Here is an 11,367-nt window from a genome sequence, read left to right on the forward strand (position 1 = left end):
TGCTTGGAAAGCCTAGCTTATCTCTTAGTTACCAATTTACATACAGTTGCTAAATGGTATTTCGTTTTAGCAAGCGTGTCCCTCCTCTGGAGACATATTGGATCTTTCGGAAATTTTTAAGAATTTCTACTCTCGCTCCTGGCTCTGCTTAGTGAATTTGTGCCCAAGATATTAACCCTTATTCTCTGTTCAAGGGTGGAATCACTTCATCCGACACTGCTACAAAAGCCCTTGAAGCAAAATGTGCCAAAATAGTGGGACAAGCCATGGCTGGTGTTCCCTTGTGGCAGCTAGGTCCTGAAAGTAGACATCCAGGAGTTCCATACATAGTTTTTCCTGGTGAATCCAAGTTCCCCACTTATGTTTTCCTCTGTACCATTGAAGTATTTTGTTTTGATAAAAATTCTAAAATTATCTATTCCTAGGCAATGTTGGTGATAGTAAGGCACTGGCAGAGCTAGTGAAATCTTGGGCTCGTCCATCCCGGCTTTCATCAGCAAAAGAGCTTCTTCTTGTAAGCTTCACTGAATTACAAATTTATTTATTCATTAATATTGTTATTATTTTATTTTTTTTGTTTCGTCAGTCTTTCTTACTAAATTTTTTGTTCCAAATAAAGAATGCAGAACAGGGTGGATATGCTATTGGTGCCTTCAATGTTTACAATTTGGAAGGAGTGGAGGCAGTTGTTGCTGCAGCTGAGGAAGAACAAAGTCCCGCCATCTTACAGGTTAGAAGACTCTGAAGTTCAATATATAAGCTAGATATATCCTAGTACTTGAATATAATCCAAATCTTGTGTGTTTATGTCCTTGGCTTGTGCTCATAGCAGAGTTTAAAACTTAAGGTTAATCCCACAAATGGTTCCCGAGGTTTACCCTCAATCTCGCTTTAGTCCCTAATTTTTAAAACTTCTCACAGTTGGTCCTTGGGGTTTTACTCGGTTTATGTTTTGGTCCTTTTGTTAGCTAGGTGCTCGATATTGGACGGAATTTGTAGAGATTAGAGACCAAAATTAGAAACATCTAAAGTTTAAGGACTAAAAAACATAAAAAATAAAAGTTAATTTCTACAGATACTCCCTAAATTTTAGTTGCTAATTTTGGTCCCTAATTTACACAAATTTCGTCAAATATTTAATATCTAGTTAATGAAAAGACCGAAACTAAAATAGAGTAAAATCTTAAGGACCAATTGTGGGACATTTTAAAGTCAAGTACCAAAATAGGATTGAGGGTAAGCTTCAGGACCATTTATGGTATTAACCCTAAAACATAAGCACGGGTAATGGCTTATCTGTGCCAGAAACTCTAGGCCTGACCTGAAAAATATATATTCTGGTTTTCTAGTCCACTAAAGAAAACAAGCTAGTTAAAGGATGACGCTTTGGTTGTTTTAGAGTTTCATCTAAGCTCCTTCACCACAATACCAAATAAGTCGGAGTTTGAGCTTCCCAGTAACTGTATCCAAGCCCCAGCATTCAGGAACCCAGTAACTGTATTCGAGCCCCAACATGAAAAATTTAGATTTTCAGGAGAACATAGCAGTGCATGCAGACGATAGTCAATTGAATTCATATCAGGAGACCTCACAGAGTTCTCCTTGAGCAGCAAATAATGTTATGATAATAAAAAATAAAAAACCGTCATCGTAGTTTACGACATTAGCCCAAGAGAAGGGACAGAATTAGTTCTCTCAACTCTCACAGACTTAGTTCTCTCTCTGTGTGGGCAAATACTAGAAAGGTAAATCTAGGAGTCCAGTTAAAAGATATTTCACCTCTCACCTTGTGGCCTACTGGCATCCACCTTGTGTCAAAGGAGGTCTCTTAATTGGGACTGTAACCCCCTCCCCAAAAATAGACCTCATATCATCTGGGCTTTCCGTAGTATAAATTTGTATATCTCACTTAATGTTTCGTGTGCATGATGTTGGTTCCGAAAAACAAATTGCATGGAAAAATTGCGGAAGCGCTGCATACAATCAGATCATATATTTCCAAATTTTATCTAAACTTTTAACGAGTCACTATAAATACATTAATTTATGCAAGTAAAAATAAGTATTTACCGTTGTCCGATTAGGCAGATGACTTTTAAATTCTTCTAATTAACAACGAATGGCTCGTTTCCTTTGAATCCTTAGATCTTCCATGCCAATCTGCAGTATAAATGAATGGACGTGTGGGCGTTTGTAGAAAACAATCGGAAAGATCACACATACTTTCTGAATCCCGCTATGATTTCAACATATGAGAAAGCAGAGATTAAAACTGAGAAACTCTCCTGGTTCTTCTTTTCTCTGAGAGAGGAAAAACTGAATGTCTCAAGAATGAGTTTTCTATCTCCTCTAGACCCCTATTTATAGTGTTAGAAGATAGAATCCTATTTGGAAATAGGCCTTTCTATTTGTAACAATTAAAACAAATTAATTGGGTCACCTTCCCTTTACAGGGAAGTGATGGGCGTGCCACGCAGGGTAACTCTCTGCGTGGTGCCGGTTTTGGATAAGCAGGAGAAGAGAAAAAAAAAATCTCCACCTTTCTGTTTCTGCTTTATCTACTAAAGTCAAATAATCTGATTTAGTGAAATCCAAATTTCCTTAAACAGAACTTCGTAAATTTTAATTTGGGAAACTGCAGATCCTCACATCATATGCTTTTTGGGCATCAATCCCAACACATGAATGATGAGCAAACTATCCTTCTCGTATCCTTGATATGTTTTTATTCAATTCTTTGATTGCTTATGGTGCATGTTTTTTCCATCAATGAAATGAGGCATGGAAATTTGTCTCAGTTTTGTTAGGAAAGAATTTTAGATATTTTACTAATTTCTTCGTTTCTTTCTGCAGATCCATCCCGGTGCTTTAAAACAGGGTGGGATTCCTTTGGTTTCATGTTGCATTGCCGCTGCGGAACAAGCCAGTGTAAGAGGCATTTCAAAAACTTGACAAAATTGAACACAGGAAATAATATAGAAAGAGGAAAGTTGCGAACACTCACTCACACACACACACACAGACACACAGGCACACACACACACACAAAGTGTCATGTGTGTGTGCTTGTCATTTCAGGATAGATCAACAATCCTTGTCCTTTTTTCTAGGTTGGGTTTCTAAGGAAAAAGATGAATTTGACCGACAGAAAAGGGGAAGAAAAATAGTACTCAACTTTATCTAACGAGAAAAAGGTTCAGTGCCAGGATTTTCCATGGTATTCCCAATTAGTTAAATGGCAAAACGATAAGCTACCTACATGATGTTTTCGCTTTTGCAACTTTTTCTGGTAGACCATCAGTACCTTAAGAGTAACGACAAAAGATGAATAGTATGACAAACACTGCAATTTATACCGGCATGAATGTCATAATCCATATAAATGTGTGACAGGTGCCCATCACTGTCCATTTTGATCACGGAACTTCAAAAGAAGACATGGTCGAGGCACTTGAGTTGGTAGGTTGATTTATTAATTATTATCCTTCTTGGTTTTTACATGTTTGAGTTTCTTTCACGTTATCGATCATTAATCAATTGTCTCACATTCTCTGATATAATTTTTACAGGGACTTGATTCGCTTATGGTAGATGGTTCACATCTGTCCTTCAAGGACAATGTCTCTTACACAAAGTTTATATCAGTTTTGGCGCACGCAAAGGGGATGTTGGTGGAAGCTGAACTAGGGAGATTGTCAGGGACAGAAGACGATTTGACTGTTGAAGATTATGAAGCAAGGCTGACCGATGTTAATCAGGTCTTTTTTGGGGGCCTCATTATTCTTTATGTTAAAATTTCAGTCGATCTTTCATGGTACAATTCCTAGTTCCTAACTAACTAGGTGCTGGAATTTCAGGCTCAAGAGTTCATTGATGAGACCGGAATAGATTCTTTGGCTGTGTGTATCGGTAATGTCCATGGAAAGTATCCAGCGAGTGGTCCAAATCTGAGACTTGACTTGCTTAAGGTCAAGTATATACGTTTAGTGTTTCAAGTTCCTCTTTACATAATCAATTAACACTAATTCTGTGCATTTTTATACCTGCCCATGCATTTAAAATCGTAGGACTGTTAAAGTTTAAAGTTATGTTCCTGAATGTCTAGCACACTCTTATGTTTCCCTGTTTTATTAACATGCACGATATATTTCAATCGCTTGGACTAAATAGTATCCACTCACATATTCCACGTACTAAGGCTTTCAAACCGTTCCTAACCCCTTTAGTTCTCAACACTTGTTTGTTAAAAAAGTGTTTAGAAGTATGGAATTCTTTAACGTCATTTTTCTTTGTTTTTTTTTTTTGTCGTTTTTTTTTTTTGTTGTAATTTTGATAGATGGAGAAGTCTTAAAACTTTTATATTAGGCTTGAAAGATTGAAGAGATATACTATGACTTGGACACTGAAGATTTCACTTCAGTTTTCTTTCCATGATAGTGATATTAATAATACTTGTTAGTATTATTTTTCTCTTTCTTTATTGCCTGTCAAGGGTACCGTGTAATCTAGTTTGCTGCATGTCTGATTTGTCCTTTTCCTTCTTATTATACCGAAAGTTATTTTCTGGATAATGACTAAAAATTGGCTTTTAAACTTCTAGATCTTATGAGACTCGTGCTTACCAAATCCCTTCACGCTTTAACTTCCATAATGGACGTACATGAGTGAATAACGTAACCTCAATATTTAATAATCAGAACTGCCTGACGAGCTTGGGAAATTTGTTGTCAAGTGCAGCAGTAGGCCGTGAGACTTACACATACACATACACAACTATATAGTATATACTATAAATGCATATTCAATAGTGCATACACCACAGTTGATCCTATTTTTTGGGATACTGATTCCAAAGTGCATTTCATGTGAAGGATTTGGATGCTTTGTGTTCGAATAGAGGAGTCTTTCTGGTGCTTCACGGAGCTTCTGGCTTGTGCAAGGAACTTATCAAGGTGCATACTTACATCTGAGCTTCGTACACCATTGGACTTCTTGTTTGTTTTCACGAATCACAGGCCGTCATAGATTTTCTTCATCATTATAGCTTTAATCCGTCGAAGAGTAATAGCATGTTGTTTATAAAAATCATTGGTGATTAGCCTAACAAACTACTTGGTTGCTTTGTACAGGAATGCATAGAGCGGGGCGTGAGAAAATTCAATGTAAACACTGAGGTGCGGAAGGCTTACATGGATTCGCTTGGAAGTCCAAAGAAAGATCTTGTCCATGTTATGGCATCAGCAAAGGAAGCAATGAAAGCTGTAATTGCAGAAAAGATGCGTCTCTTTGGTTCAGCAGGAAAAGCATGACTTTATGATCGAGTGCTACTTCTCTGTTTGTCCTTTGCTTTATGACAACCTGTTTAGTCATATTCTGTATTTTTTTATTGCAGAAAGTCGGGATTCAAAGTTCCTAATGATCAAAGGCTCGTTAGAATAATCTGATATCTATTGTTATCCATGTTAGCGTTTATGCCCTTTAACGAATAAATGTAACAATGTTATTTAGACATTCTGATATCAATAAAGGATTATTATTTACTTATTTTATATATCAAGTATTGTCCTCTTTACGTTCATTAGTTGAATGTAAAATAAACAAATTGGAAGTTTTAGAGGCTTTACGTAACCTCATGAACTGCATGAACTGCAGATAGAAGTTGGGGTCTTCTAACAAAGATCATATGATGAAAATGATGGGCTATTTGGCTAAAATTCAAACTAATAGGACCGACATCGATGTTGAATCTTAAATAACCATGATCTTGACTCTGTCAAAAGATTATAATCCGTTTAAGGCTTCGTTTAATCTTAATACTAGACTATACTAGACAGAATAGGACCGTAACAGAGTTCATAAAAGAACTGCAGCCATTTGAGAGTGATCAAGCGTATAACTACCAAAACAGAAACCAACTTAGTTGAAGATCTGAACCAATAATTTAATTGAGGGTGCTTTAGTCATTTAAATCTTTCAAGTCTTTTTTAAGTTATGATCAAAATGTGATAAAGTCAAAAGGGACGGAATAAATAAAAGGATAAAGCACCCACATCATATAGACAGAAGAACATTGTATTCTAGTATATAATAATTTCACCAAAAACTTAAAGAAAGTTTTATCTTTTCTTCCATGCAATGTAGAATGTATATAGATCATATTAAATAACATTCATATCCTAGCAATCAAAGGTCAAAACTAAGCCACACACAGCTCATTCAACGCTGTGATCTCAAGCAGGTAAAGTTGGAACCATAGTCACGATACACAATAATAGAAAATTGAGCATCTCATGGAACAAAATAACAAAACGATTCGTTTAAATCACTCTCAATATACTCTGTTGCCGATGGTTTGATAAAGGGATCTCAACTGTGTATTCCATTTATCTATAGCAGCATATTTCTTCATTCCCTTTGACCTGCATAATATTTGCAGAAATGGAGAATGATGACAGTATAACAACGATAACTACGTGAATGATAATGCAGTAATTACAAAGAAAACATACCTGTCACCGCGTTCTAAAAGCCGGTTTACTTGGTCGATGTGTCCATCAATTCGATTATCCAAAATCAGTGAAACCAATAGCTGCTCAACGTCTTTTTCAGGTACATTAAGCTCCTGACATATCAACAAAGTTCCAGTAACTTTACTGCCGTATGACTAAAAGATTAAACTGGCACACTAGTGGCTTCTAAACCAAAGTATACCAAAATTAGAAAGTAAACTTAAATGTTTTTATATTCCTCCGGAAAGTGAATACCCACATTTTTTCTTTTTTTTTTTTTCTTTTTTTTTTTAAATAAGAAACGAGAGAATTTTATTAATAAAAGGAAAGAAGAATAACAGGGGACAATTGATGAGCAAAAGAAATTACAGGAGATTTGAGAACCCAGATTTGGTAATGAGTTCTCAAAATTAGGGAGATCAGAAGATGAATGATTCTAATTGGAGAAATTGAACACCAATTAAGATGTTGAGAAACTACTACCATACCTTTGATATAAAAGGAATGCGGATTCTTGTGTAAGGCTTGATAAGCTTAAGCAGCACCTGAGTTCTCACATTTTTCAAAAGATCTTCAATGTAGTTTCGGATAAATGGATCATCCATTATTGTCCTCCTATTACTCTGAAACAGATACAGATAAGTTTGGAGCAAATTGATATGAGCAGGGAAACAATACGGACAAAAATGTACATGACACATAACCATACATGCAATCACAACAAGAATGACACAGAAAATAATGATAGAAGAGGTAAACCCATTACAACATAATCTTGGGGGTATAAAACCATACCTTTAGAATTTTCTCGAATTCCAAGATCTCATTCCTTTGATATGCTGCTATCAGATTTGTCATTGCCAAAATCTCAGGATCATTTTTGTACCTGTACCTTACAAATCAGAAAAAGGGAGCGACATACGCACACAGAAGAAAGAAATTACAAAGAACTTACGGCTTCGCTTCTTGACCATCAAATGGATTGACCTCGGATTCCATCAGCATATTAGCTAGAACTAAGTATCTGTCAAGCAACACAGGAAACTAGGGAGATTAATAAAAGAAAAGGCAAAACTGGTGCTTATATAAAAAAACCATGAGAGGGAACAGATAGATACGTTCTTGAAACTATATTTATTCTCTATACAGTCCATTGTGATGAAATCTATTCACATTAGAGAGATGCAACTAGAATTATCTTGGCTGAACTAAGATCAATAGTACAATAAAGAAAAGAAGAGGTCCGCTAGGGGGTAGGTATACGTTTAAGAAGTAAAAGATAGTGTAAGGAACTTGTGAACATACTTCAGGCATTGAATACGCCTTTGGTTCCCAGCCTCATCATAATTCTTAAAAGCTTCAAAGAAATCTGTGGCGGCCTCTGCCCATTGGCGCTCTGCCATGTGCATCTTACCGCCACACTCGCGAATTATACCCATAATTCTTGGATGGGGTATTGCTGACTTTATTGCAAGAGCTTTCTGGTACAATTGCTGTAATTGATCCACAATATTAGATGTTGCTCATTCAAAAATGCATATATAACCAGATAGATGAACTACTAATCAGTAATGTATAAAATTAAGAGAACAAAAAGGAGTTGCACGTTGAACTAAGCCAAATCATCATTAGTAGAAGGGATACAAGAACCCACGTTAATTTCATTAAAAACAAAAATAGGAAAGGAGCATAATTTTCAACTCCAAAAGCACGGAATGAAAACTGAGATCTTACCTTAAGCTTTTTGTTATTCTTAGTCTCAGTGTACATTTGAATCTCAATAGCATATACCTCCAGAAGTTGACTTCCTTTCTTTTGATCATCGGAACCATCTTCCTTTTGACAAGATTTATGGAGTTCCTTCAAGATCTAATGATGCAACACAGACTATTCCCATAAGTTCTCCATCACATATCAGACAAACACAAAGCTCAGAGTATTAGGTATGACAAACAAACTACCTTACTCATTCGCCCATATTCACCCATGTCAAACCAGATCTTGCAAAGCTTAAGATTTGTCTTGAACCAAAGTCTCTACATGACAAAAAAAAATAATAATATTGCATTTGACATTAAAGACATATGACTACGTAAAACAGTCTAATAAGCATACCTCATTTTTTGCATCTTCAAGTGCCTTTAGCGTAGTCTGGTAAAATTCTCGAAGGAGACTAAAGTTTTGACTAGCTGAACCAGAGACAAAGTCCATAATATTGTTTATACATTTCTCACTGTAATTTCGCGTCACAGCAGATTTGATGTATGTCAACATCACCCTGTATGCTTCCATCATTTCTTTATACCTTCCCAGACGATAATAAAGCTTGACAGTTTGCTTAAGAGCCTTAAAACCCCTAAAAACAAGTGAAACAAAGGAGCCATCAGAATCAGACCCGTAAAGGTCTCAATTTTGACAATAAACATGGGCATCTAACATGGCAAGAATCCAACTGAAAACAATTAAAAAGTTCACATCAAGAGCCGATAAAAATAAAAATAAAAAAAAAGCATGAAATTTATGGTTGTTTTCCCTTATGATAGACACAAACTACAATATTCTAGGAAAATGTGTTAAAAGTATTTTTATACGATATATTAAATGGGCAGATCTCACCATTATGCTGAATGATTGAATAATGAATATGATGAATTATGTAAGTGTACTGGTAATTTCACCAAAACGCCAATCGCAATGGCAGCATTATGTCAGAATTATGATATCTCGTGGCACTCACCACTCGGCCTTTTCAGGTTCCATGCGAACTACTTCAGCAAACCCTGCAAGAGCTCCTTCTGGATCCGTTTCAACCAATCCTTTTTAATTCAGAAAAAGAAAACTATCAGCATAACAAAGCAATTGGCAAATGCAAAACATCATCTCATTCCTGCGAGTGATGGAGACAGAGAGCAATATTATTCGACACGAGATCATTGCACCTTACTAAGGATTCACACATTCATAGGTCACCGAATTTGCTGATATTATTAAGTTTCCAAGGTTACCAGTACCAACATAGAAACAAGGAGAAAACCTATTTCCAAGTATTCAGGAAATATAAAAACATCGTCAATATTGGGAAAAATAATAATGTCGCAACCCATAGTTTTTTTTCCCCTAATTGTCAATAGTTTTTTTTTTTTAATGCATATTTCTTCTAATATCTCCTTAATTCATAATTCCACATTCAAACTCTATTTTTCAGCTTTCTAATTCGAGATAAGAAAACATTGGAGAAAAGCACGAAAAGAACATTTTTAATAAATAAACAAAACGAAGCAAAACAAGGAGAGGAAATTCCAGAAATTAAGCAAAATTTGAAGAGGAAATAACCTTTGGAGTTGTAATATTGGTTCTCAATGTCGACGTCTTGTTCTTCAGGCTCCTCATCTGAGTACTCGAACCCATAATCCTCCATATCCGCGTCTGCAAGTTCATACAAACAAAAACCCATTACTTCTACTTAGTAAACGGAACAAAAATTAGGATTACATTGCGCTCAGCTTCGTTCCCAAGAAAATACAAAGTTTAGTTTCCGAGAAAACTTTGAAGGAAAGAGAAAATCGAAACGGGCCAGAAAATTTGCAGGGAAAAAAGAAGAATTTGGGGGAGGACGAAAAGGAAGAAAAAAAATCGAAAAACACAACGATAAAGGAAGAATTTGGGGGAGGACGAAAAGAAAGAAAAAAATTCGCAAAACACAACGATAAACGAAGAATGGGGAGAGGACGAAAAGAAAGAACAAAAATAAAAAAACACAACGATAAACTCGAAAAGAAAGAAAGAAGAAGAAGAAGAAGAAGATTGGTGTTACCCATTGGATCCAATTGAGGTTTGCTCTCTCTCTGGTTCGTCGTCCAAACTCCAAACCTACTCTAGAGACGGTATTTTCTCCCACCGGCTCTGTCCTCTCCACTCTCGGAGATTTTCTATTATTTATTTATTTATTATTATTATTATTATTATTTTGAGAATTTGTTTATTATTCTTTTAATTATAGTTTCCTTGCTTTACAAGTCGGTTTAAAGTGGGCTGATTGGGGATTGTCGGCTTTAGTACTTTGCCCATGGACTTGGGCAATGGGAGGAAACGGCGGAACGTCGGAGACAATGTTAGGAAGAATAAATAAAAAAAGAAAGGAAAAAGGATGAAAATAGCATATTATAGGGTGCGTTTGAAATTATTTTCAAAACGTTTTTGTTTTTTTGTATGAAAATGAAAACAAAAACGTTTTTATTTTTATTTTGGAATCATTTTTGAAAATATATTTGGTAGTTGTTCACCATGACAGGGACCGGTGATTAGCGGTAGATTCCAGCGATCGGTGGCTGGCTACGACGATCGGAGACCCGTTTTGGTGACTAGTAAATATTATATTTATCAGTAAATAATATATTTATTGATAAATACTGCATTTACTGTATTTATTTGAAAATCCGGCGATTAACATCGGTGACCGGTAAATACCGTATTTATCGGTAAATACCGTATTTACAGTATTTATCTAAAAATTTGGGCGACCGACTTTAACGACTTTTAAATGTAGTATTTATTAATAAATGCCATATTTATTGTATTTATTTGAAAATTTAATGACCGGCTCCAGCGACTGTTAAATATAATATTTACCAAATCGGGAATTAACGGTTCGTTGTGTGACTTGCTTGTTAGAGAAGCTCATGAAGGTGGTTTGATGGGGTATTTTGGTTTATCTAAGACATTAGATGTTTTACACGAACACTTCTTTTGGCCTCATATGAAACATGATTTAGAAAAAAATATGTGAGAAGTGTATCACTTGTAGACAGACTAAGTCTAAGGTTAAGCCTCATGGTTTGTATAATCCTTTGCCTCTACG

At 35.7% G+C, this 11,367-nt stretch overlaps 2 protein-coding genes and 1 long non-coding RNA gene across 4 annotated transcripts in view; 1 reads left to right on the plus strand and 2 right to left on the minus strand.

Annotated features, from left to right (window-relative positions):
- Positions 1-5,549, plus strand: part of LOC21392166 — a 73,263-nt gene extending 67,714 nt beyond the window's left edge. For both annotated transcript variants that reach the window (XM_024165122.1, XM_024165123.1), the window contains 9 exons: positions 195-339; positions 426-514; positions 620-730; positions 2,854-2,928; positions 3,394-3,459; positions 3,570-3,758; positions 3,858-3,968; positions 4,872-4,952; positions 5,130-5,549. In XM_024165122.1, coding sequence (XP_024020890.1) covers positions 195-339; positions 426-514; positions 620-730; positions 2,854-2,928; positions 3,394-3,459; positions 3,570-3,758; positions 3,858-3,968; positions 4,872-4,952; positions 5,130-5,309 — 1,047 coding nt within the window. In that variant the 3' untranslated portion in view covers positions 5,310-5,549. The remainder of the gene's footprint in view (positions 1-194; positions 340-425; positions 515-619; positions 731-2,853; positions 2,929-3,393; positions 3,460-3,569; positions 3,759-3,857; positions 3,969-4,871; positions 4,953-5,129) is intronic.
- On the minus strand, positions 1,883-5,200 carry LOC112091442. Its single transcript, XR_002902145.1, has 3 exons — positions 5,190-5,200; positions 2,071-2,160; positions 1,883-1,973 (listed from the first exon to the last, which is right to left on the minus strand). It is a non-coding gene; the product is annotated as an uncharacterized LOC112091442 (long non-coding RNA).
- Positions 5,550-6,126: 577 nt separating the features above from the next.
- On the minus strand, positions 6,127-10,433 carry LOC21392167 (COP9 signalosome complex subunit 2). Its single transcript, XM_010097355.2, has 12 exons — positions 10,324-10,433; positions 9,843-9,935; positions 9,247-9,325; positions 8,625-8,865; positions 8,471-8,545; positions 8,244-8,378; positions 7,815-8,002; positions 7,465-7,533; positions 7,305-7,395; positions 6,998-7,132; positions 6,510-6,622; positions 6,127-6,419 (listed from the first exon to the last, which is right to left on the minus strand). The coding sequence occupies exons 1-12, from the start codon at positions 10,325-10,327 to the stop codon at positions 6,329-6,331; spliced, it is 1,314 nt and encodes a 437-aa protein (XP_010095657.2). The 5' UTR covers positions 10,328-10,433; the 3' UTR covers positions 6,127-6,328.
- Positions 10,434-11,367: the final 934 nt, after the last annotated feature.

This window comes from Morus notabilis, unplaced genomic scaffold (genome assembly GCF_000414095.1).
Source record: "Morus notabilis unplaced genomic scaffold, ASM41409v2 Scaffold747, whole genome shotgun sequence".
In the NCBI taxonomy this organism is placed as follows: Eukaryota; Viridiplantae; Streptophyta; class Magnoliopsida; order Rosales; family Moraceae; genus Morus; species Morus notabilis.

Excerpts from the sequence above, each read along its gene's own strand:
- LOC21392167 (XM_010097355.2), bottom strand. Across the intron at positions 6,623-6,997 it reads GCATTCCTTTTATATCAAAG|GAGCTTAATGTACCTGAAAA; the intron begins GTATGGTAGTAG and ends TTGATATGTCAG. Across the intron at positions 6,420-6,509 it reads CTTTTAGAACGCGGTGACAG|GTCAAAGGGAATGAAGAAAT; the intron begins GTATGTTTTCTT and ends AATATTATGCAG.